Consider the following 27,415-nt stretch of genomic DNA (forward strand, 5'->3'; position numbering starts at 1 on the left):
GGAAGAGTTTGAATTTAAACTCATGTTGACTAGGAGCTCTTTAAACTGTATCTGGCAGCTTCTGTAAATGACCTTTATAGCAGCAAACCTTATTCAACAACTGTAATAAACATAGTTATGATGATTCCTGCAATATCAATAGCATATTTGCTATATGATTGCCCCAGGAGCCACAGCATTCTAAACACTTTGCAGACAGTATCTCCCTTCAGTCTCACAACTCTACCAGGCAGATATTGACAAAAGGCCCGTTTTACAGGTAGACACACTGAGGTTCGGAGAGGTAAAGGGACTTACCCAAGGCCACACAGCTGTTTGTTGGCCAAAGGAAACTTTGAACCTTTCTTATTGGTACCCAACACCAGCACTTTTTCAGAAGGTGGGAGGAGAGGGTGTGATGGGATCCGCCGCCTCCTCAGCCATAACTCCCGTTTCTTTCTCTCGGAGCAGTGTCCTGAAGAGCTCAAGCCCATGAAGGATGGCTCTGGATGCTACGATCACTCCAAAGGCATCGACTGCTCCGATGGCTTCAATGGCGGCTGTGAGCAGCTGTGCTTACAGCAGACGCTGCCTTTGCCCTACGACGCCACCTCCAGCACCATCTTCATGTTCTGCGGGTGAGTGTCCCCGAAGCCCAGCCAGTCCCTGACCAGCGATGGGGGATGCAGAATAAAGGTCGGGAACTACACCTCAGTCAGATTGGGCCTGACTTCCAAAGAAATGGCTTTTCTGCCTCTGCTCTTTCAGCCGAAGAGGCAACAGGCAAGAATAACCTTCTGTTGGCTATTGGGAAGAATGGAGGAGGAATGATAATAAATAGAACCCATGCTCAGGCTGTGTCTTGGGGTCCGGATTCGTTTCTGCCCAAATCTGCCCCCCCAGCTCTCCCTCCCCTCCTCCACCTTCTGCATTGCCCTGCAGCCCTGGTCAGTGTAGTTAGGAGACAGATGCAGGCCCCTCGCAGGTGCACTAAGAAACCAGTAGGTGTCCCAAGAACACAGGCTTCGCCCAGGCTTTCAACTCTGTTTCGGCAGGAATTTAGTAGTGCCACGTTCAAAGTTTAGCTTCTCTGCACCCTAAGTGCAAGGATAATTAACTGGGGGAAGCGAGGTGGAAAGGAATAATGCAGACAAATGCCAAAAGCTCATTGGAGTTTTAAAATTAGCCTGAGATTGAAAGAAGGGACACACTAGTTACTACCAACTTGCTGAGTGACCTGGGACAAGTCACTTCCCCTCTCTGAGCCAGTGTTTAACCACCTGTGAAATGAGATCTTTGGACAACAATGCCTACCCTTTCTTCCAATGTACCTCGTCTCCCAGGTAGAGGACTCAGTGGTCGCTACCCCTTTCGTACATACATAGCATCTAGCATTGTGTTCGGTCCTCAGCAACTACTCAAGAAAATGGCAGCAGTTCTGCTTCTCTGTGTTCCCTTTCTGGTGATGTCTTCGTGTTAGAAAATTTGCTCATCTTTTCACATTCTGTGACTCAGAAAAATTATTCTATGCTCGCGTGACTGTTAGTCATTGAAGTATACTCAGTGCTTTACTAAGATAGAAAAGCAGAATAAGGCATGTAACAACTTTTTCAGTCTTGCATATTACAAAAAAGAGGGTGGCGGGTATGTATAGGTTTAATCACCGTTTAACAGAAAATTGGTTTTACCTGCATGGTCCTCATCTGAGGGGTCCAGTTCTCCTTGCGGGGTTTATTTCAGGATCTCCTTCCCTAGCCCCAGTTACACTCGGGGCTTCAGGTGCCTTCCAGCAGGTGTTGGAGCAGCCCTAGATATGCATCGGTAGAATAAATAAGAACTAAATTAGTGTATGCAGACCTGAATTCATAGTAGTCTGTCTCTCCACCGTTTAAGTGACTGCAGGGCAGTGTTCAGTAAATTATGCATGGGCTTCGATCTGAGCCTTGAATACAGAATCAGTTATATTCTTATCATTGTTATTTTTCTCCCTGCATACTTTGGGTGAGGTGCCCTTCTCTTGCAAACAATAACAGCTACAGCCCAGGGACACCAGTAACGGATTTCGATTTAGTAACTCTTACCACCCTCCACCCATAGCACTCTGCTGAGGTCAAGGGAAATCCACAGAGTGGGGATCTAATCCTAGATCTTTAACTCTCTGACCTTGGACCCCTGACCTGCAGTTTCCTCATCTCTAAAATTGTAACAATATCTACCTCAATGTAATATTCGCTGTAGAGAGTGCAAAATAATTTACGCTTAATAAAACTCCATGAAGGTGAAGTAACATGCCCAACTGCACAGGTCTAGTAATGTAATGCTCTGCGTGACCTTGAGCAAGTTGTTTAATGTCCCTGTGCCTCAGTTTTCTCATCTGTAAAATAGAGATAATAATAGTATCTCTCCATAGTTGTTATAAAGACTAAATGCATCACATTAATTACATCACAATTTACATGAATATTTGCAAAATTGTTTGGATTCGTGCCCTGCAGGGAGTTAGAACTGTCTGTGTTTGTTAAAATAACTAAAGTGAATGATAGTAAAGACAATAGCCCCCCCCCCCCACTTGCTCAGTGACCCTAGATGCTCAGCCTCTTGGTTTTCTGTTCTGGGAGGCAAGGGAGAACTAACCTTCCTTACCTGGAAAGGTCTCTGAAAGCATTAAATTAGATTGAATGGGTGGGAATGTGCTGTGAGCTGTTGAAGCCCATTCAGATGTTGATAAACAGGACAAAAAAAGAAAAAAAGAAAACCCTGGTCTCCTAAAACCAACCGCACTGTCAACACATTTGAAAATTGTCTACGAAGGATGCAAATGAGGAGTTACCCACCATTATTAGAAGCACTATAAACAAAACAATGAAAACTATTAGCAGATACTGTGCAAAAGTTGTTCTAAAGAAATGGCATGCTGGTGAATTAAGCAAGAAAAGCAAACCCTCATTCAAGAGGACCTTCTCAGCTTGCTCAAACCTCTGACTTTTCTAAGAGTGTATTGGGTGCAAGTTTAACAAACCCCTTTGCAATCATAGCAGCTAACATTTACAAAGCGCTCCCTGTGTGCCGCGACTGCGCTAAGTGTGTTGTGCACATTAGCCCATTTAGTTCTCAGAACAACTCTACAGGGACATAACCTTATGGTCCCCTTTACTGTCAAGAAAACCAGACACAGAGTGGTTGAGGAACTTGCCCAAGGTCACACAGCTGGTAAGGAAGGGCATCAGATTCAAACCCAAGCCTGGCTCCAGTCTCAGTCAAGACAGACTGGATGTCACTGCTGGCCACTGGCCACTTCTAGCCCTATGGTTTTGAGCAATCCCTAAACTTCTCTGAGCCTCTTCTCTCAAGCAGAATCAGATGTGACTGTAGCATCATGATGAGGATTTCATGAAATTATACAAAGGCTGGCACATTGAAACACTTGGTAAATTGTCGTTGTAATTAGTCTAATAGGTATAAAGCCACCTCAGTTAATCATTCAATGACTGAATTGTAGGTCTGGTTTACGTCTATCTCCAGTACCTAGGACAGTGCCTAACATATAGTAGGTGCTCGATTTAAAATTGTTAAATGAAGTTCCTCAGTTAACATGGCTACGGAAGTTGTTCCCAGTCCGGCCTTTCCAGCTGATTTCCAGCTATGTCCCTCTTCCTGAATTTGGCCTCTTGGCTCCAGCTTCTGGATTTTGACATTGTTCCCTCTGCCTCTTCTTTCCTCCTCCCCTGTACCCTTGCCATTTGCCCTTGGCTCTTTAGCTTGGACAGCTCAGTGTCATCTCCTAGTCTCGGTGCAGGCATCACATCACCATTTCCAGCAAGACTTCTCTGAGCTCCACAGGGGTGCAGGGGTGAGGTGGGCAGTTACCCTGGAGCTAGATAACAAAATATCTTGTCCTTTCAAGTGGATTCTGTTTAAATATTGGCTTAATAATTATTGAGTGGGGTTAGGGTATGCCAAGAAAGGACTTTTTATTGTTTTATTTTGGTTGGTATGTTTCCCTTTCTACCCACAAGACCCTCTTACAAGGGGGAGGGCCGTTTACATTTAGCCTTAAGTTCCAATGTGTCCCTGTGAAATCATGACACCCCTCACAGGCTGGACCTCTGCCTAGCTACCCTGGTTATCAACCTCGAGTCAGGCCAAGTTCCCCCCAAATGAGTGAAGAATCCTTTCTCTGGGGTCACTTACCCCTCCATCCCCACCCATGCTTCTCCCCATGGGAGTCCCCCTGCTCTGTTGACTTACCTGCTTTCCTGTCTGCTCCCCATCACCCTGTGAACTCCTCAGGAGCAAGGACTGGGTTTTAGTCACATGTGTGTCCCCGTTGTCATTCGCCATGGTTTGGCCCAATGACTTCTTCAAAACCATAATTGTTGAATTAAGGAATCTATCTACCTCAGATTGGTTGCACCTACTCCGTGCCCAGTCTTTTGTGGGATGCTGAGAACGCACAGAAGTATTGAGTACAAGTCCTTGCTCATTGGAGGCAAAGAGAACCCTGAGGACAGGTGTTTGAGCCTCACTTGGTCCTGACTGACGTTGGTAGGGCACAGGTACCCGTATGGTAGAGAAGCAGGTAAATCTGAGATAGGTTGAGAAGGTCATTGAATACTAAGCTGACACATTTAGAAAGAAATCTTATAGGTGAGGGAACATTACCTTCCTCTAAGACCTTGGCAGGTTACCTAGCAACCGTATTTGTTTCCTCTGTGTGTGTGTGTATGTTTACAATGTATACTGTGCATTCTTTCAAGAGAACTTAATATTATGCACATAAATCCAACCTGTAAATAATGGATACTCTACAGATAGGACTGATCAAAGCCACTTCTAAGGAGAGAAAGGGTAAGGAAGAGGATGGTTTCAGGAGCCTGAAATGGGAGAATGTCTCAATATGAGATAAATTTAACTCTGTGCTTCTTGGCAACCAAAGTAAACAGAAAAAAAAAAAAGGTTGATTATATAGTTGTCCTTGCTTGAGGAAAAAGAAGGCTGTGATTTTTTTTTTTCTGATTTTTTTTTTCCCCCCAGAGGGTATACACCTTTTCCTCATATGATTCACTAAGAAAAATGTTTCTTATATATTTCTATGTAAGAAATAGTCAGCAATGTCATCAATATTTTTGAAGTTTCGCTATTTCTCAGATCATTTAGAGGAAGAAAATGAGGCCCAGAGGGTGTCACAGCCAGTTAGGAGGTGAAATCGGGACAGGAGCTATCCCAGGCTTCTCTCTTCTAATTTGAATCTATTCAATGTGTTTAAATATAATTGAATTAAAAATGTAATGAAAATGTATTTGAAAACATGGCCTCAGAGATCATGTCCAGCCTCAAATAGCCCTATTACTAGCCTATATGTTTAATGTCATTTCTAAGTGATTCAGGAGGGAGAGGAGACAAATACATGTGTTTAAAATCCGTCATTAACTGGAAGCTGTTTATTTTCATTGTTGAAGCTGGGGTCCACTCAAATAGTAGAAAACGATGACCCACAGAGTGGACTACGAGATCTTAATTTAGACTGTCAGTGTCTACTTGCACAGGTGTTGGGGGTGGAGGGTGGCATTCATTCAAGCACTTGTTCCGTTGCAGTTTCCAACGTTTAGCTTAGGCCTGAGCTCTCACCCCTCTGACTCCTGATTGAAGGATGTGGAATTTACCACTCATAGTTAACATAGAATATCTATGTTCCAGGTTCTTGTTAAACATTACAACCATATGCTCTCTGCTGTTTGAAATATTTGCAAAAGCTCAGGTGAAAGTCATATTCACAGACAATTGATGGAAGCACATGAAATCCATCCATTTGTTCAGATAGGTGTTTTCCAGTGTGGCTTTTGTGGAATATTAGTTTCATGAACTATTTTAAAGACAAAATAGGGAAGTTCAGTGGTCAGACCCATGGGGAAATCTGTATTCTATAACTGCCTTTTGAAGGTTCACAGTGTACTTGTGGATGGTAAAGGCTCTGACAAGTCCTGCAGTGGTGAAATATACCGTGTTTCATTGGTTCTAAGGTGCCCATGTTTTCCACATTTTAACATCTCTGAAATTAGGATATGTTTTACCACCACTAGTTTGACAGTTTAATTAGAGAATCTTTTTGGTTTGCTTTTTAGTGTTAGCTGAAATATTAGTGTTTCTTCCCAATGTTGGGGGTCTGAAAGTAGATACAATATGGTATATAATTTGGCCCAGAGTTCCTCATGAAATTACCTTTTCTTCCCTTCCCTTCCCTTCTCTTCCCTTCCCTTTCCTTTCCTTTCCCTTCTTTCCCTCCTCTCCTCTCCCTTGTCCTCTCAAGAATGCCCTGGAGTACATTGCAATCAAAGTGGACTTTCTAGAAACTCTAAATTTTCCCCATAAGTGAACCCTTCCAACAGAGCTCTCTCTGAGAACAGTTTCACTAAACTCCATTTTGTATCATGTTGAGATAATCCTGAGGACCTTCATGAGAAAGACTCCTGTGACTTTGGTTAGTGGGGTTCAGGCAGTGGAGGGCCTTAGCTGCTAGGTCACAAAGAGTCCTGGCCCTGGTGACCCCAGGGTGGATTTCTCATCGGTATCAGGATCAGTGAAGCTCAGAGGCATAGGTTTCTCTCTTGCCTTGGTTGTAGGACACTTAGATTCATCTCTCACATTGGTCCACGTCTATGGGATGTGCCGTTCCTGGAGTGCTTCTTACCCTTCACTTTTCTCTATTTTTCATTTTTTCTAGGACTTGATTCCCTTCTCTGTTAAAAAAAAAAAAAAATGGTTTGTAATCTAGGCATTCCAATGAATAATTGTATTGATTCCATAAGCCATTGAGGAATGAGTGGCTGAGAAAGTAGTCACATGACTAAATAAAGAAATACGGTATAAATGCTATTTGGAAAAACAAGCACGTTGGAAGAAGTCGTGTGTGCTGAAGTGGAACAGGCACTAGATGTGGAGTCAAGATCCAAAGTCAAGGCTCTGATGTTTCCAAAGTTTCCATGGGATCTTGGTCAAGGCGTTGAAAATGCCAAGCCTCGGGATCCTGCATGGCAAGGTGGAAAAGAAAGTCCCCATCTCATGATGCTGCTATGAGGACTAAGAAAAACATGCTCTTGACTAAACACGTATAAGGTTTTATGGTACAAGCTATAAAGTCCCATCAAGTTCCAGTACTCTCTGTAATGTGATGGGGATATTAAGGGTAACATGTTCGTTGCCTTCAGCTAAAATGCCCAGTTTGTATCTTTGTACTCATTTTATGTTTTCCATTTTGGCATATGTATAAATATAGTCTCCTGCACATCTTGGCAGGTTTCCTGTGATCCAGCACTCTTTAGAATTTCTGTAAGAAAATCTCCCAGACGACAGAGTGTTCTAAAGAAGCACTATAATTATGTCGTTTGGTACAAAAATAAAATTAAAAACAAGAAACCAACAACTAAACAGACTTTTGCATAAATCATCCTGTGCCCTGAGGTACCCTGAGGGAGAGAGCTGCTCACCTTTCAAAACTCGGAGGAATATTGACCTTTATCAGTGCCTATTTTTTTTCTCCCTGCATGTCTTAGGGTCTTACTAAGCGACCCTGGGCCTTTTATCTCCCCTCCTTCCTGTCCTGCTGAGCCAGAATCCTCTTCTACCCCCAAGCAAAGGAAAATCACCATGAGCCTACAGTTGTAATATGGACACACAATCTCTGTCTCTCTATGTCTCTCTCTCTCTCTCTCTCTCTCTCTCTCTCTCTCTCTCTCTCTCTCTCTCTCCCTGAAATATGAACTCCTAGGTTAACTTCCTACCACCACTGTTAACATGATATATCTCCATGCAAGTTGCTTAAATTCTCTAAACCTCAGTTTTCTTATCTGAAAATGGGAGCAATACCTCACTGTGAGTGCTATGCATTAGTTTCCTAATGCTTCTGCAAAGAAATTACCACAAGCATACTGGCTTACAACAAAACAGATTTGTTACTTTACAGTTGTGGCAGTCAGAATTCCTAAAATCCAGGCATTGGCAAGACTGCAAGACCAGAGGCACAGCCTGCTTCTCCAGCTTCCAAGTCATATGGTCTTCTCTGACTCTGACGCTTGTCTGCCTCCTGTGCTCTTACAAGACCCCTTATGATTACGTTCAGCTCACCAAGATAATCCAGGAAAACCTGCCCATCTGAAAATTGTTAATCATATCTGCAAAGTTCCTTTTACTATGGAAGGTAACACATTCACAAATTCTGGGAATTAGTACGTGGACAATTTGGAGGACCATTATTCTATCTACCACAGGTTGAAATAAGGAACAAATCAGGTCATGTATAGAAAACAATTATACTAGACTGTGGAATCTTGAATAAAATTTATTTTCAGTGAATAGCACAGAGAAGTTGCCTATTATGTAGTTTGAATAAATAAATAAAAAAGAAAAGAAAAGTCAAAGAAGGGCAAATCCACTGGCTATAAGAAATCTAAAGAGAAGGCAGCAACTAGGATCTGAAAACCACCGGAAATAAATTTGCTTGCCTTGGGAAGTGTAAATGCACTAATAGATCACATGACAATCATAGATCATAATAGAACAGTCATAATAACACTAATGATTACCATAACAGCTGATGTGTAAATTGTCTACTAAACAATAGATACTATTTTATCTTTTGTGTAGGTTGTCTTTGATTCTCACATCAGCTCTGTGGTAAGGATCAGTATTGTCCCCATTTAATAGACTATGACCCTGAGGCCTCGGGAAGTTTACAGATTTGATCAGGGTCATATAGCTGGTAAGTGGTACAGCTTCTATTTGATCTCAGATTTAATTAGATCCCAAATCTGAACTAGACACCTTGTGTCTTCCTTAAGTTAGGGGGCACGAAATCCCAATGAATTCACCAAAGCAGAAATTGTACAAGCTACATTCTCAGACGAGAATGTGATAATATTAGATGTTAACACCAATCTAGCTAGGAGGTGAATCTATCTACTTGGGAATTACAAAACGACAACCTTCTAAGTAAAGAAAAAAATACCGAATCCTCAAATTACCACCTCGTTAGAAATGAGCAGGAGCCGGAAGCCTGCAAATCAAACTCTTGCAATGTGTGGACCAAACAGTAATCAGAAGCTCCAAGGCATTTATTAAGATGCAAGAAAGATTGAAAATAAACAAATGAAGACTTCAACTCAAGAAGCCAGAGACAGAATTCTAAAACAAAGTCAAAGAAAGCAGCAGGAAGGAATTAATGCAAACAAACGCTGAAATAAATGAAATAGGAAGACATGAAAGGAGTCTCATCGATAAAATGCAAAAGTCTGTTCAAAGGCGAGAGAAGAGAGAACACAAATAAGCACATTAGGAATGAGCTACGGACATAACCGTATGAGCACAGAAGATAAAACAAATTTAATGAGAATACTGCGTGCAACTTTATACCAATAAATTTCTGTCTTGATAAAATGCATTATTTTCTTGGAAAATATAAATTACCAAGTTTAAAACCATGATGCTGTAGAAAATCTAAATAGAAAGATAACATAAACTGACATGATAACTAAATAGCTATCATTGAAAAGAAGACATCAAGCCCAGTAGATTATCGGCAGGTCCTATCAAATCATCAAGGAATGGATAACCTTTATCTTCTATAAAGCGATCTAGAGAAAGACAATAAAAGGACAGTTTTCTAATATATTCCAAATGCTAGCATAATCCTAATACTCAAACTGGACAAATATATACTCATCCATCTGGTAAAATCTGTTAGACATATTAGAACTGATGAGTTTCTAATGTGGTAGGATGAAAAATCAACTTACACAGATCAGTAATAGCTTTCCTCGATATCAGCAATAACTAACTAGAAAATATAAAGGAAAACATAAGTGAAAAACTGATCCTATTGATGAAGTGGAAAAGATTATAGTAAAAGAAGCTATCGCTGTACTTTATGCTTTTCATACTGTATTCCAAAAATAACGCAATTCTTACAATGGCACTATGATGAAATTTCTTTAGAGATAAATAAAGGAAGTACAGAGAGGTTAAGCATTTTGTCCAAGGTCACACGGTCAATAAGTGGTGGAATCAGGATTTGGACTCTTTTGGCTTGGATCCAAAATACATGCCTCTAGAGGTGTATTGTGTAAATGTCTATATATAAGGTCCCTACAAGATATATGCAAGACTTTTACAACCGAAAGTCTTAAAGGAGGGTTTAAAGGAAGACTTAATAAATGGAGATGCAAACTACGTTTTCTGAATTACAAGATTCACAACTGTAAAGATGCTGTATCAGTCAGCTAGTATAAGATGAGCTATGTTGCTGTAACAAAGGAAGCCTCCCAAACCAGAAGCTTGCACACCGAAGTTTGTTTATTATTCATGCAAGATCCATTGTGAGTGAGGCAGCCCACTTCCTTCCTGCAGGATGCATCTGGAACATTTGGTCCCCAAGCCGTCCGTAGCAGGAAAAGAGAAAGCTTGACCAACACACAGGATGTTTAAAAGAGCTGGATCTGTCAGTGAGTTGTGTCATGTCAGCACAGATTCCGTCCTTCAGAATCCAGTCACATGGTCCCTGTGGCCCAACTGCAAGGGAAGCTTAGAATCATTGTCAACAATACATGTCCAAGAACAGAACCCAGTGTGGTGAACACAAGACGCCATCTCTGCCACAGCTGTCAGCAGTGCCTAGCACAGAGTTGACTCTCAATACGTATTTCTTAAAGAAAAAAAAAAATTAAACCTTCCCCCAATTTAGTCTACAAATTCAATGCAATACTACCCCAAATTCCATTAGTGTTTTATATGGAACTTGACAAGCCAACTTTAGAATTAATCTGAAGGAAAAATGGGTAAGAATAGTGAGAAAATTTTGAAATAGAAAATTAGTGTTCACGATGGGAAGCAGACTTACTTCACTATATCCAAACTGCACTATGAAGCTCTAGTAATTAAACTTGTGTAGAACTCTTGCAGGAATAAACAGATAATTAAATCAGGAAAAGTCTAGGCAAGGTAGTTTTTGCACTACATGGTATGCAAAGGGATGTAGTGTTATGACAAAATAGCATTTCAAATTAGTGAAAGGATATACCCTTCAGGTAATTATTTCTCATTATAAAAGTAATTAAGTTAAAAGAACCTCTCCTACCATGCACAAAATTTAATTCCACACACATTAAAAAACTGAAGATGAGAAACCTATATAAATATTAGAAGACTATACAGACATATGTTTTATCATCTTGTGGCTTCCTAAGCATTGCACAAATTCAGAAGCAACAAAGGACCCGGATAAAGAGGTTGTATGATATGAAAAGCAAGATTAAAATACAAGTACAGACTGGAAGGAAATTTTAATATGTATGGAATGTGAAGGGTATCTGTCCAGAAAATGTGCAAAACATATACAAGCCAGTAAGGAAAACGACAATGTTGCAATAGAAAAATAGTGAAAGCACATGGTCAGACAATGTACAAAAGGAGAAATACACAGGCCCAAGGCATGAAAAGACGGTGAACCTCACCAGTAATCACGGAAATGCAAATCCAAATAAAAATGAGTTATTTTTCCACATCCTAGTTTGGCAGTAATGAACATGAAAGATGTGGGCAATGGGCTGTCTCATTCATCAATGATAGAATTGTAAACTGGTAGTGTGTCTACAGATGGTCATTTAGAAGATCTATCAAAATTTTAAAATTCATAAAACATTGACCCAGCAATCCTTCTTCTAAGAATCTCTTTTAGAGAAACACATATATGTGCAGAGATATATGTACAAAGATCTTTATTGTGGCACAATTTGTAATAGCAAACAGCTATAAACAACCAAAAACCCATCAATAAAGATTAGCTAAAAGCATTATGGTACATTTATATTATGCAATGCCAAATAACCATTAAAAAGATAGATCTCTATGAATACTGATTTGAAAAGATCTGCAAGAAGTAGTATGAGGTACAAATATATGCATGCCTCATATGTACTGTGTATTTAATGTGTATCTCTAAATGCGTTGGAAAAAACTCTAGAAGAATACGTAATAGTTACCAAGGCTGACCACTGGAACAGGAAGTAAGAACTTGAACAGTTTTCTCTATCGACTTTGGTAATGTTCAATTATTCACAACAAAAGTGTAATTATTCATGTGTGTGCATACTTGTGCATGTGTGTATGCACGTGTGTGTGCACACACATGTGTGTATGTGTGTTGTGTGTGTGTACAGAGAGAGACAAGGGGCGAGAACTCTATTCAGTAAATCATTCCTCAGATTTGCTGGGAACCTCCTGAGATAAATGGATGGAACTAGATTTTTTTGAGCACATAATATACTTTGCACGTATATATAACTGATTTCATCTGTACTGCAATTTTATCAAAGGAGAGCTACTCACATTTAACAGATACAAAAGAAGGGGAAATCAACTTAACCAAGGCACTAGGACAGGCCTTCTTCCAAGAACTTTCTACTGTGCTTTGGGCAGGAGCATGTAAACATTAGGAAGACAATTAAGATGCTGGGGATTAGAGGAGGGCAAAAAAAGAGTGACAGCTTGCTTCATGCCTGAGACATTCCTGGTTTTTCACTGGAGTGATGTACGGTCAAGTTTTCAGCTCTGCCTCTTTGTTTTCCTGCCTTCAGTTGGGTTCCATATCTCTTGCATCAGCTATTGGTTCCTGCCACCTGGGAACATTTTCTTCCCAAACCATGTCATAGAGCCTCTCCCTTCTCATGTATGAGTTCCTGCGTCTCTTTGTGATCGGATTCAATAGATCCTTGCTCCATCTCATGGAAGAAAGGCAACTAAGAGATCGCTTGCTTTCCACTGCCTCCAACCCAAACAGACTGACCAGGGTCATATCTTGCAACTAGAAACAGCTGGATTTAGAGAAACAAGAGGAGAACAAGATGGCTTCGTTGCTAAACAGACCAGATTGTAATGCCAGCTTGACACTTAACGGTGTGACATGCTTTATTTCTTGGCTTCTCCTTTTGCTTCTGCGTAAAGCAGGAATGATACTACCTTTTTTTTTTCATGGTTAGAAAGGAGGTGTATGAAGCACCCAGTGGATATTATATGCTCAAAAAATAGAAACACCAGCATTGCTATGCTTACTAGGATTTTGTTAAGTACCTTGTTGTCATGCAGGGCGTCCGGTGGGGTCTCAGCTCCCGCTCCCCACATAAGAACGCAGGACACAGTGAGGCCAAAAAGGAACACCCACGGAGCCATAAGTAGGGGAGTCATATCACTATATTCTCTCTGGAGGCATCCGCCTCTCTGCAATCCGCTCTTGCTAGCTCAGCCACCATCATCTTGCTAGTCCCCATTTTCTGCTAGCGTAGCCACAGCAGTTATATTAGTGGCCAATGGCTCACTGGTTACAGCTGACGGCCGACTAGCCACAGCTGATGGCCATCCAATCACAGTTGATGGCCATTTACTACCTGAGCCAGCACCTGTCTATGTGAGGCCGAGAGCCTGGAAACTACTTTCTGGGGCTCTGTCCCCACACTTGTAATTCCTGTTTTTGCAACTAATGTCTCATGGGACTTCATAGTAGCCTAGTGAATTAAGGTAGCATAGGAATATCTACCTCGTTGTACAGATGAGGAAACTGGAGACTGAAGAAGTTAAATGACTTGCCGGGGTTCAGAGAGGTCCAAAGGATCAAAAAAGATATTTATGCAGGTCTCTCCAATTGAGCAGCCTGCTATCTTGCGGGTCTTATTTATGATGTGCACCCTATCCCCAGTGCCTAGCAAAGGACCATGAACAGGTAGACACTCAAAGAATCCCAGTGTCTGGGTTGATTGTTTTCAACGGGGCTGAGACACTTGCTTCCCTCCTCCCTCTATGCCTCTCCAAGAAATTTCTTTTCCTCTGCAAACCCCAAAATTGCAAATATTGTTTCCACATCCCATTCAGATGCCTGTTTGGTCCATAGAGGAGCCTGCCCTGCCTCAAAGGGATGCCAAGGGCCCTGTTGTTGTCAAGATTGGGTGGTGAGAGACCATCAGAGGCTGCTAAGATGGCTAATTGCTCTGCGGGCTGCCCGTGTTCCTAAAAGGATCACCTCTGAGCTACAAGGGCAATCAAAACCTTGTGTTTGCAATAGTCTTCAACCTTGGTAGACAGATACACTGGGAATAGATTCCGGTTTGAGAAACTAGTTGGTAATTCCCCGTGAATTGGTCTGTCATGCTTTTTAAAGTCTGTGTGTTCATGGAAAACAGTTTCTAAATGTGCTCTGTGCGTGGATGTGCACTCTGGTTTCCCCCTCGACTCCTCCAAAATGTCACAAATGACTTTCCTTGAATTTACCAATTTGCAGAATTAATGTCCTTCTCTCAAGACACCTGTGCCTTAGGTAGACTCCAGCCAGAATAGCTGTCTCCATTCCTAAACTCTGACCTGTTTTGCGAGCAAAGGGGGCCTTGGGTTTAGGTCGCCCCCGGTGGGGGCCTCCAGCTTGTGGAGCTAACTCTCAGCTCTGTTTTATCACGCAGTTGTGTGGAGGAATACAAGCTGGCTCCTGACGGAAAATCCTGCCTGATGCTCTCAGATGTCTGTGAGGGCCCCAAGTGCCTCAAACCTGACTCCAAATTCAACGACACCCTCTTTGGAGAGATGCTACATGGTTACAACAACCGGACCCAGCATGTGAACCACGGCCAAGTGTTCCAGATGACCTTTAGGTATGGAGCAGACCCTTATCCTTCATTGGCTCAGTCACTGACCCAACATATGGGATGGGGGAGGGGCCATGGGTACCATGGAATGGTCCTGCTGTCCGGGTCAGCATCCCGCCAAGCTCACTGATGCCTAGCCATGAGGTGCTGGAAGTCAGGAAAAGCTTTTCCATGGACCCACCCCTTATCTATGCCACCATCCCATTTTTCTAACTCCATCCACATATTTTAAATTCAATCTTAAAATCATCCTGTAAGTACAGTTGATGGAATTTTTAAAATCGTAAATTGATCTTTCAGTCTATAACAAAATGTGTCCTATGTAGGCTATTCAAGTAGTTCAAACATAAAGACATTTAATGAAGTAGAAAGTAAAATTACCATCACCCAGAAATACGCAGAATGAACATTTTCTTGAACACCTCTCTCTCCCTCTTTCTCTGTGTGTGTGCACATACACACACATGCACACACTCTCACACACACACCAAATCTCAGTAAAGCTGTATAGAAATTCATTTTTTTGCTCAACAATATGCCAAAGACCTCTTTCTCTGTTAATGAATACGGAAATACATGAGAAATTAAAAGATGAGACTATTATCATATTAGAGAGAGAACAGAACAGAGACTGGGTTGGCCAAATTATATGAAGGTTAGACACGCAGTCTAATTGTGAAAGGCTTTTTGGAAGAGTTGAAGAAACTAGATCCATCTGCAGAAGAGGGATTTGGGGTGGGATGTATTCATGCCTCCAAATCTGAAGAACCATAAGATGGTACAGTGAGAAGAATTGTTCCACTTATAGGAAATGAATCTCTTAAACAAAAACAACAACACTATATTGTTAGACACTTTTGCATGAAAATGTGATAGGATGTTATCACAAAGCAGGGTTTTCCCTACTGCTTGAGTTTGTCAATAAAAGTCAGAGCTAGTAAGAAACATCACCAATGTAATCGTCATCATCCTATACCATCATCTAATTAATAATAATGGTGATTGTAGTAGCAATGGTAATAGTGGCTGCTATCTATTAAGGCTTACTATGTACTGAGCTCTTTGTTAAACAATAATAATAATAGGCACTAACATGAATTCAGCACACGCTGAGGGCCTTCTAAGCACTTTCAATCCGTTAATTCATGTAATCCTCACAAGGGTCCTATGAAGCAGGAGCTATTATTATCTCCTTTATATGGCTGAGAAATGGAAATGTTAAGTGACTTCCCCAATTCCCGCTTCTAGGAAGCGAGAGAGCGGAATGAATGCCATTTTAGCTTCATTATTAAAACCCTTTGTGGCACTGTGGCCTTCGTTTTACAATTGAAAAGTCAACACCAGAGAGGTAAAGTGAGTTTCCCAAGGTCACCATCTAGTAAAAGAGAGAGAGCATTCAGATGTTAAGTCTTGCTGACTCCAAAGCCTGGCTCTTGGCCTCTAATCCAACACACCTCATCATTTTCCATTTTATGGAGCTAGAGTGGAAATGTGAATTCCCTAAAACTATTCACCTACATTGTTAGCACATGCTCTTTGAGTACCTAATATGTCCCGGGTACCATGCTGGTTACTTGAGATACAATGGAAAATGAGATAAAAATGGCCCCGTCCCTTGTGGTGCTTAGGTAGGGTGTGTGTGTGTGTGTGTGTGTGTGTGTGTGTGTGTGTGTGTGTGTGATCTTATGTATTTACTTAATTTGTGGTAGTTACTATGGAGTAAAGATACAGGAGAGCAATTAACAGTGGGATCTAATTTAGTTGGATTTAATTTACAGTGGTGGGAGCATACCTGTTGGTTTAGAAAGCAATAATAAGGCTTTTACTTTTGCACGTGAAGTGTTATTTAACTAATACCTGGGAGATGAATGGGAGATAGTATTGAAAAGGGTTTCAAGCAGAGACAGATAGTCTAGCAAGAAAAAAAAAAAAAAAAAAAAAAAAGCTTGGTTGGCTTCAGGAAATGAAGAATGGTGAGGTCGAAGCTGAGTAAGTGAGAGGATGGTGGGAGGTGAAGCCAGATCAGTAAGCAGAAGCCGAGCATGGGGGTCTCTCAGGCCTAGTCTTTGTTCTAACAGCAGATGGGAGAACTCTTAAGCAGTGAAAGGAGGGAGCCTGTCATGATTGCACTGCCTCTTTCAACCTCATGGTGGCTGCCTGGGAAGTAGATTGTCATGAGGGTGGCATGGGAAAGAATGGCATGCGGGCCGATTAGGTGTCTCTTGTGGAGCCGCATGAGTCTGTTCATGACTTCGACCAGGATGATGGGAATAATATTGAAGATAAAAGGGAATATTGGGAGATATTTGTGACATATAATGGACAAAGTCCGGAGAACAGTTGCAGGCAAAGGATGAGGGGAGGGAGGGGGCACAGGTGGGAAGAGTGACTGGCAGCCACACAGCAATTTAGTGGCTGAATCAAGTCCTCCAATTCCCAGCAAATCTTTTTCTGCTACTCAGATGGTTAAAGCAGAGGCCGAACACTACTTTACTGGAAAAACTCTGGGAGAAATTTAAGGACAGTCTGGATGAAGTACCCAATACTGAGATTCCGCAAGGCGGGCTTTCTATGGTTTTAAGTCTATGAAGTCCTGTCTTGAGCATCATGATGGATAGAATAATGCTACATGGAATCTGAAAGAACAAAGTAAAGAAAGTGCCCCTTACCTTTGAGAAGGGAATTTACAAGCTTGCAAATGAAACATGTGCAATAGAAAACAATACATGAAACATTTAGTTTGCAGAGTGGTGTTCTGAGGAATGCCAGTGGTTTCCAAAGAGTTTCCTCTGAAGCCTTTTGAGAGGAATTACAAGGAATGATAAAGGGCTTCTCAGAGGACGAGGCTGGTGAACTGGAGTTTGAGCTGCTAGCAAAGAACAGTGCCTCTTGGAGGGATAAGAGCCATAGAGGCATTTTTCTGTCCAGGAAGGAGGCTGCGGAAACCCAGACATATGGGTTAGCAGGACCGGGAGTCAGGAAAGCAGATCTCCAGACAGACCTGACTCCAAATGCTATCCCCCACCCCCACCCGCCCAACCCCCCCGCATGACAAGCATAGTCCTACTGCCTCCTCAGTGAAAAGGGATGTTTCACCAGACACCAGCCACTGTGGAAGGCACAGTGTATGTTTCATGTAGGTTGATTTCTCACAACAACTGTCAGAGTGGCTGTCATGCGACGAATGATCAAAGGTACTAGTTTCCATTCTCTTGTGCGACAATTAGCTTGGTCCAAAAGAAGGATGCAAAGCGGGTAGTAAATGCTGGATCTCCAAGGGGCTTCATGGAATCCCAGGATCTCATCTTACATATGGAGAAGGGCGTTGACTCAGGTCACAAAGCAAGTCATTGCACAGCTGGTCCATGATCTCAGATCTCGCGATGGCTCCCAGAGCTTGTCTTCCCACTCCCAGAAGACTGGTCAGTAAGAGAGAGCATCGTGCCTTAAAGGCTGGGCTGGGAGTCTCTAGGCTCAGAGAGAACGTTAACCCCCTCAGGAGCTTTTGTTCTGCCCCAAGCGCTCTGTTCATTGTTCCCAACCATTCAATTTCAGGTTGTCTCTGAATAGCCAGACTCTGTCGGCCCTGATGCACTCATGGATGGGAGTATAGTGAACAGACCACACTTACTCTTTTGACAACGGCCTCAAGATTTAGAGAACGCCTCAGACTACCATTATATTAGAGTCGCCCATTTCACTTAACCTCTCTCATCCTTGGCTTCAGTTAAACTTTCTTTGTAATCATTTCCATCTCCAGAACATGTCACCTCTTGGAGGCACTTGCCAAAGCAGTTGACTTCCCACCGTGCGAAAGCCAGCAGCTTCTGATGAGTCTAAATTTATCTCTTTCACGTCTCCCTCCCTGAGCCCCAGACAGGGCAGCACTCCGGTGGGGGGAGCTGGTGGAGGCGACTGCTATAGCTCTTTTGTCCTCCAAGTTCCAAAAGGCAGGACTGCAAAATTTTTAGCATCAAAGGCAGTTGTCATTTTTCGCCTCATTTTCCTCCCTCCTCCTCCAAGTAATCTCCTGTCCAGCCCTCCAGAGTAGCCAGCAGGCACCCCACCAGCCATCCTGCCATATGCTACATTTCCTGACAACTGCCTTCCCGTGGATTTGAAGCTCTGCCAGCTAAACAGTCTCCTGTGTCACAGTTACAGCTCTGCTTTGTTCTCCTCCCTGGCCCTACCCACAGCCTCCACTTGATTACAGCTGATGGGAGATGGGTCTGCATTCTCACAGTTCTCTCTTGAATCTCCAAAAGAGCGACCTGGATTTCTGCGTTACAAAAAGCCCCGCATTCCAAGTCTCCAAACTTGATAAGCACTTAAAGATTTACTAGCTCAGACATAACTCCTGGGGGTACAGATGGAGAAACGGAGCCCCAAGAAGGGCTGCAACTTGCCCGATGCTCACTGTGGTTTAGGGTCCCTCTGAGACTAAAAGAGTTTTGACTCCCAAGCAGTGCTCTGTTGTAAGAGATATTCTCCTAGGGAACTTCTGAATGTCCCCCCTCAGCGTGTGGTGAGAAGAGCCACCATCCCTGCTCTCAGCAGAGAGGGAGGACCCTCGTGCCCCAGTGGGATGCCCGATTCACAACTAAGGAGGGACCAGAGGCAAAGGCCACGCCCGTTTGCGTGATTCTGCAGGAACTTGCTGCCATTCGGGGCTACCTCCTCAGGTTGCCTCCTGGAGGCTACAGCCTGTCTCTGGGAGATGAGTGTGGGCAGACCTCTAGGACCCTGACAACTCCGGAAGTTATTAACCAGCCACTGTGTGTGAAGATTAAGTATGGTCCACGCTAAGAGACCCACACAGAAAGAGAGACAGGGTGAGAGTGATAAAGAGAAGCAGTCAGAAAGACAAAGCAGAGACATGGAGAGAGGGGCCGAGATAGAAGACACATTCAGCAAGAGTCGGAGTGACAGAAGTAGGGAAGGACAAGCACGGGAAGAATTAAAGGGATGTGGAACAGGGACAAGAGCGAAGGACACAGGAGACAGATGGTGAAAGGTTTGGAAAGGAGTGAAAGATGGAAGGGCTAAAGGAGAGACCTACAGCAATAAAGAAAAAAGGCCGAGTTCATACTAAAGTCACAAGATAATTGGTTTCCAGGAGGGAATAAGGGTTCTTCTAAGAGACCGCGTGGTGCCGGGAGAGAGATCTGGATTAGGAAGCAGGTGCAGATGGCCGTGAATGGCTATAAAAGCCGGTGGTAAACTGTTAAGTTCTGTGGAAACATGGAGAGTCAAAGATCTCACTTCCGCATTGCCCCCAACCCAGTAAGTGACGCCAAGCTCTGCTGGTTCTAACCCCTTTGGGTGCATCGTGTTGGTCTTAAAGACCCTTGCAGGGTCACCATCAGAATCCCCTCCTCTTAGCTCTTAATCAGGGTGGGAATTACCAGACTGTTGGAGTGAGAGAAAGTCATCAAAGCTCGGTGGTATTTGATGTTTTGTTGATTTGTTTGATTTTTACTTCCTTCCCTCTCCCGTCCTCATCCATTCGACCTCATTCCTATAAGAAAGAAAGGTCAACTTAAGTTACACATTGCATGGATTTAGGAAAACATCAGTCAAGAACTATTATTGAGCCATGGAGCCTCCGAAATCACAGCGAGGAGAAGTTGCTTAGGACTGGGGGCTGAGCAAATGACAGTGGTAGATTTTGCAAAAGCCTCCTCAAAACCAAGGCGGTTCTGCTAGCAGGAGGTATGTGTTTATAAGCCCTGAGGAAAGACCTATGAAGAGCGTGGGAAGCTCATGAAAGATTTGCTGGAAACGCACTTTTCAATCTGGTCTGTTTATCAGATATACCTACTGTACAGCAGCGGAGGATGTTTAAGGGTAAGATGTGGGATTTCATGATAGCCACCACCAGCCCATGCCTGGCAAGACACAAGGGCTCTCCATAAGGATCTGAGGAAAGCTAGCTTTTGGTAGTGGCACCCGTTTGGTCCCCAGCTGAAGGTCCTGAGTCACACTTCATTAAGTGGTCTCCAAAACTTTGTGTTTTTCTAGTGCCTTCCTGGGAGATGGTCAGTTGTACATGCTGCTTCTGGATCCTTCCTTTCCCTGTCTTCCTCCTCTCATTCCCCCTCCCCCCTTAACCATGTGTGCATTGTTTAATATGCCAGATCCTGTACCACGTGCTTTATATATTTTCTCATTTAATCTTTCCAGTATCTATTGCAAAATAGCCCTTAACAACTTGGTTTTACAAAAACAAACAAACAAAAAAACCAGGAAATGGGCATGTCAGCCAGAATGCACTAGGTTGTTCCTGATAACAAACAACTTCAACCCCTCAGTGGCATCACAGGAAAGTGTGTGTGTGTGTTGCTCATACCACACACTCCGCACAGAACTGGGAACCTGGACTCACAGAAGTGTCATCTTCATGTGCTTCCATGAATGTTATAGGAGTGAGAAAGAAACTTGGCTGTTACGGGTAGTACTTTCTCCTAGAAGTGACATTCTGCACACATTGCATTCGTTAAATCAGGTCCCATGATCACAGCGCCCCTCGAAAGACTGAGCAGGGACATTCATTCCTATCACGTCCTGAGAAGCAGAGAATCAGAACTACGTGAGACGTCATGGTGTTTACTCCACTGAGGCCCAGAGGTGTTACACTAACTAGCCTAATAGTCAGACCGCTGAAATCCGATAGCAGGTGGGTCTAACCACAAAGCCCATTTGGCAGCGTGCCTCCCTGGCTCCCAGCATTCTTCCACTTCATGTGGCCGCCTTCGAGAACTGTAGTAAGACTTTCTATTATCTTTTTGTCAATTCCCTTCATTTAATTCCCAAAGAGCCATAGATTTTATAGATGGAAGAATCTTGAGCCCTCCTGGCCCCCAATTTGTAGGTGAGATGCCTGAGGCACACAGCATTTAAGTGAATTACCTAAAATCATACAATTAGTAAATGAATGAGCCAGGATTTCAATCCCCCAGTCTGTTGGGCTGCTCTATATTGACTCTGAAGGCTTGGAGACATAGGACCCAACTCCTACACTGTACAGATGGTAACGCCAAGGCCAAGCTTTCATAAAGAATTAATGGCAGAGCCAGGCCTAGAAGCTGCTTTTCTGCACCCTCAGGCCTGAGTGTTTTGTATAATAATATAGTACCATGATCTTATAGTAATGAGAGAAAGCAAAGGGTGCTGGTGATGGACAGATTATTAATTAAAACTGGCCTTAGCTTTTGATTTTCCAAGTCATTCCCAAGCCTCTCTTTGCAGTAATATTTCAGCCCTTGGCAAAATCCTCAACCTACCACCTGGAGCCACAGCTATATGTTACCTTTTGGGAAGACTGTTGGTGAGATCTGAGAAGTGTACTGAGGACAGAAGTTAGAAACTGGATCATAGGAGTTAAGGCGTGATTTTCCCTGGGGTCCTGACTTTTGGACTGGCTGCAGAAGAGTCTGTATCTCCATCTTTCCAAGGTTCCCTGACATCTGCATAAATCAAGGCTGATGTGTCTGGTGTATCATGGGCCCTGGAATGAGGAAGCTGGGTTTCCATTCCTGTTCTGCCACTTCCTGCTATATCACCCTTGACCATTCTCCCTTTCTGGATTCTGTTGCCTTTTCTATATATTAAGGTTTGGGCAGAACTTAGATGAAGACTGAGGGCTTCTAACCTGGAATACAGCACTCTTTCTACTCACCCCCCAGGGCCAGGGGCTTAGTAAAGCCTTTCCTACTCACCTGATCATAAAAATCTCCTACGGCTGTGCCAAGACCTGTCAATCATCTTTTCCCCTAGAGAACGGGCCTGGGAAATTGAACGTTCACTGTCTTCCCAGGTGGCTCACATTGTCCAGCAATTCGGAGATACATTGGCCTTGTGTCTAAAATACCCAGCTCTAGAATTTGAGTCCTAGCTTGTTACTTGTCCACTCTGTGACCTTATGCATGTTAGTTCCTTAAGCCTCAATTTCCTCATCTCTGAATTAGGAAACATAACAATAATTCCCAATTGCTTGTGGTGTTGTGACGATTACTTGAGATTGACAGCAGTTCCATCCCTGTTTTCAGCAGCCAGGAAGGATGCAGGTGCCATAGGAGGCAGCCAGATCAATATCTGAGGAGGACTCTTAGGGAAAGGCCATCCCCATGTGCATGGTTCTGCAAGAACCTGATCCCTTTCATGGCTGGGATCCAACTCAGAGTATCAGGGCGCTGCCGTGAGAAGTAACAGGTCCAAGTTACACAGCTACCATTTCCTAGCTGTGACTCTTTGGACAGATCTCTTAACTCTCTGAACCTAAAGATCCTCAATAGTAAAGTTGGCTTCTACCTCAAAATAGCCTCAAAAGGTTGTGGTGAAGATTTAACACGCTAATAAGCAAAGGTCCTAGACACAGTCGGCTCTCAGTCAATACTGTTCTCTCTTCCTTCAGTTATATGTCTTTCCCCCCAATTCCAGAAGCATGCAACAGAGTTTTGGTGATATGGTTGCATTCCCCAAAAACTCATCTTTGGACTGGTGCCATGGTCATCTTCCCAACTTCCTCTAACCATGACATGTTTTGGTGGATACCATGCGTTGGTGAAATGCCCAAGGTAGGAGCAGAAATGCAGTCTTCCGTGCTCTGTGGTCTGTGGGTGGTGGACAGCCCAGCCAGCAGGGTGGCCTGGACAGCAGCCTGGGGTCCCTTCTTGTGAGGTGTTCACTCCAGCCTTTGGAGAGATGTATTCTCACTGATGTGTTACATTACCTGTGTCCTAGAGGGTAGCCCTGTTTCTGTCTGAATGGCCTACAGTGAAATACACCTAAAATTAAGGATGTGGGATTTAGATGCTTGTGTGTCCTGTGTGGTTTGATATTGGGTCTGGGCCCGGATCCAAGTTTCCGAAATGTGTTAATCTCCTGCATCTGAGATAATGTTTATTGATTAGCTTAGAAGTGGCATATCCAAATGGCCAGAATGAAGTTTAGCCGGTAAGCCCTGGCGGTCTGCACGTCAGTCTGGCTCACCTCTCCTTCCTTTCCTGATTTCCTTCCTCTTTGATGAACTTATTACATCCTGGTGCATTTCTCCATATCCTTACAGATGGATATTGCAAAACTGTTTTTTCTTTAATTTCCAGAGTCTGTCTTCGAGGAATGTAGGCAAATGTTTTTCCCAGGACACATGGAGATAGAGCAGGTTAACTATCTTGTATTTTACATGAGAAAACTGACTCAGAGAGGTGAGGTGCGTCATCCAAGGTCACACAGCCAGTATGTGAGGAGCTGGATTCAAGTCCCTCTTCACTCTGCAGCCTGCAGACAATGTGCACACATGCTTGTGTGTATGGTCTCAAATGAGCTGCTCCTCAAAGATTAGGAAAGCAGATAACAGCTCATCGTTACCATGCACGAAAACCCTATCTACAAGTACGATTCTCCATATGTCTGCTTATTGCTAGGACCCAATACACATGAAATGCACCAGTGCCTCTCAAACTCTCACGTGCATAGAAATAGACAAGGGATCCTGCTGAAATACAGACTCTGGTTCAGTGGGTGTGGGGAAGGCCTGAGACTCTGCATTTCAAATGAGCGTCTGGGTCTGAGGACCAGCTTTGTATAGTGAGCTGTTAAGCTCAACTTTATGCGAGATGTGAGCCCAGGGTCTGGCTAAGCCTGGAGAAGGATTGCCACTCCTTCACTTGCCTTGAACGTGGGAATCTCATCTCTAGACCAAGGGCATTAGAGGGCCATGGAGTCCCAGAGGAGGCTCCTTCCAGAGTGACCCAGTGCAGAGACTGTGTTTGCGGTTCGTAGCAGCCCGGGTGGGCAGTGCTCCCCTGCAATCCAGGTACATGATGTAGCACATTTTGTTCTCCACGCCCATCTGTCCACACACTCTGCTCACTGACGCCTATAGGGACTCTGCTCTGAGGATAGTGCCCGAGATGGAAGCACGTGTCCTGGCAGCATTGTCTCCCAGCCACGGTTGGCTGCCAGATCAGTCTTCTCTTTGTGCCCTGGGTGCAATTCCAGCCATCACTGGGTGCAGCAGAAAGCACTTTTCAGTGGAGAGCTGGGCTGCAGTCTGCTTCAGGGCACAGGTGGAAGACAAACTCCTGGAAAAGTAGTGAGAAATACATTTGGGTGGGGACATTGGTGTGGGTAAGAAGCTTTATAATTCTCAGGTGCTGAGACAAAACTCTCATACCATCAACTCCCATTAGTTTAATTGGAGACAAAAATAAAGTAGTAAAATTACGACTTAAGACTTAGTGAAAGGCGACTTCTTTTTTTTGTGTGTGTGTGGATGGGGAGCAGGGAATTGCAACCTATTTAAAAACAAGGCCTCTCTATTGGTTCACCCTAATTACAGTAAGAAAGAAAAACACCCAATTATTTTTTAAAAATTTTATTCTCAATTTCACATCTCTAAATATACCAAGCATGGTCGTTTTATGGGGAAAACAGATTATACATAGGCTATTTTGAATGTTCTCCAACTAATATAAAAATGTGTCTCTCATCTGCAAAAGGTACTGAACCAATAAAAGCAACAAGGTCCATTTCCATTGTACTTCTCTTCCCAATTTTCCTCTCCCCACCCCCTTTTGTTTTGGATTTTATTTTAAATTTTCTGGCTTCGAAATCCCCGACTACGGTTTTTCCTAGGAGGGGAAGCCTATCTGAACCATTGAGGCATCTGAAGCAGAGACAATGTTTAAAGACCTCGATTTCATTACACTCAAATGCAGGCAGTAACTCAGACTGGTCAAAGTACTCAGAAGGCAGAGTCCAAGGGGAAACCTACCCAACAGATAAGGATAGGTTGTAATTAGCACAGTCACTGTAATTAGCAGAGCAATTGTAATTAGCACAGTGATTGTTCATTATGGGTGCTTCTGAAGTGACTCCAGGCAGTTTGTTCTCCTTAGTATCTTCTGCCATTTCCCCAGTGATGGTGATCTTGTTTACACTGATAATTCACTAATGTGCTTAGCAATCTCTTCTACAAATAAACACTCCCAACAAACAAGCCAGCCCAGCCCCTGGCCAAGCATTATGCATCCTTAATTAATGGAGTCCAGGCAGCACTGAAATTTTACTACATTTGCATTATTCTAAGGTGACACCAGTATATTTCTCTCTGAAGAAATGCACCTCAGAAGTCATTTGTTATTGTTATTGTTTTGTTAATTACAGGAGGGAGTGGGGTGACGCCAAAGGACTGCACTTGAGGTCAGAGACTCCAGTCCTGGCTTTAACCACTTATTCTCCTCTGTTATTTAACATGTTTTTGTCCAGTGCCTGTGAAGCACTGGGGATGAAAAGATGGAGATAGTCATGGTCCTTACTCTTGTGCAAATGTGTGGGTAAGAAACAGGGAAGACTTCCTGAAAGAGATGCTGGCTGACACCTGGAGGGTCTAACATTCAGCGAGGTGAGAGAGTGTGTCAGGCAAGTGAGAGCATGGAACATCTGCAGACATGAGCATCCAGGTGGATCAAAAAGGGGTGAGGGGATGGGATTGTAGATATAAACCATGGCGGAGGATGGCCATTCAATCAGGAAGGATTACTTAAGCGCCACAGTAATGGGGTCATTTATGGCTCTAAGATGTTTTGCACAGTCTTATAACCCAGTTTTTTCACCGCTAAATCAGGGGACATAATCATAACGGTCTCAAAGGAGACTTACCATGGGGAGAGAGAGGTGATAAGAAAAGTCAGGGAAAAATGCTTCGTAAAGTGTAAAACCGTGTACAAATGTTAGTGCCATTTTCCTAACCAGAACCCGAGGACCTGTGAGATACCACTTACTTTGAAATGTTGTGCTGGAGTGCGCTGCCTGGCACACTTGAGAGCAAGCACGTGGGTGCAAATTCATCAGCGTTGCTTTCTTTATATTCGTTCCAGAGAAATGAAAAAGTATGTCTATTCTAAGCTCACAATTAATCAGCCTTCGCATGTGTATCAAGAAAATTAATTTTTAGGGAAATATTTCCATTTCAGGGAGAAACCCTGAATAGAGATGTATTTAGTAACAAATCTAATGAAAGATATGATCACAGTTTATTGGATATGAATTAATACAGAAAGCTCTAAGGGTAGTGGCTGGGGGTTTATGTAACATCACCACTGAATAATTACCATTAATGGTAATCTAGTGGAACACCTCAAAGGTGGTTCTTAGGAGTCCAACATGTGCGTTTATTTTTATGTCTCATAAGATTCTCAAAGGAGCCCATTAAGTGTGCAATTAATTAGCAGGCACAAGTTAGGAGCTGAAGACACGGCATTTGGGTAGCCCAGTCCTGAGTAATTCAGTATATCCCTGATCACTTTTAAAGAACCTTTACCCTCAAATCAGACCACTGCCTGTCCATTCTCTGTGAGGGTCCTGGTGCCCGCTGTGACCTTGAAGCTGTTTCAGCTTGTTTGGGATGCTTTCAAGAGTAAGAGGAAAGAAATAGGATAAAGGGATTGGTCTTCCTTGCCATCTCATAGTTCAGAGAACTAAAGTTACACCAAGAGATACCCCTCCAAATTTCTATAAATTCCCAAACTACTTCTATTGAGTTAATGAGGACACAACTACAGGGAATATACAAGCCCCGAGGCCATACAGGCATCTTGCAGCTGTATTTGCAAAGGAAATGGAAACCTAGCTTGAAATTAAACTGAATTGCAATTAAATTATCCTTCTGCCTTGTGATTCAGCCAATAAATATACACTGAGTACTTATTTTGTGCCAAATTCTGGAGATGCAAGCTGAACAAGACTCGCAGAATCAA

At 43.1% G+C, this 27,415-nt stretch overlaps 1 protein-coding gene across 4 annotated transcripts in view; it reads left to right on the forward strand.

Moving 5' to 3' along the window:
• ASTN2 (astrotactin 2) overlaps positions 1–27,415 on the forward strand; it is an 839,436-nt gene that overhangs the window by 517,754 nt on the left and 294,267 nt on the right. For all 4 annotated transcript variants that reach the window (XM_074330924.2, XM_019731189.3, XM_074330925.2 and 1 more), the window contains 2 exons: positions 451–617; positions 14,472–14,660. In XM_074330924.2, coding sequence (XP_074187025.2) covers positions 451–617; positions 14,472–14,660 — 356 coding nt within the window. The remainder of the gene's footprint in view (positions 1–450; positions 618–14,471; positions 14,661–27,415) is intronic.

The sequence above is a fragment of the Rhinolophus sinicus genome, chromosome 16 (genome assembly GCF_057876585.1).
Source record: "Rhinolophus sinicus isolate RSI-liver-muscle chromosome 16, RSI-T2T, whole genome shotgun sequence".
In the NCBI taxonomy this organism is placed as follows: Eukaryota; Metazoa; Chordata; class Mammalia; order Chiroptera; family Rhinolophidae; genus Rhinolophus; species Rhinolophus sinicus.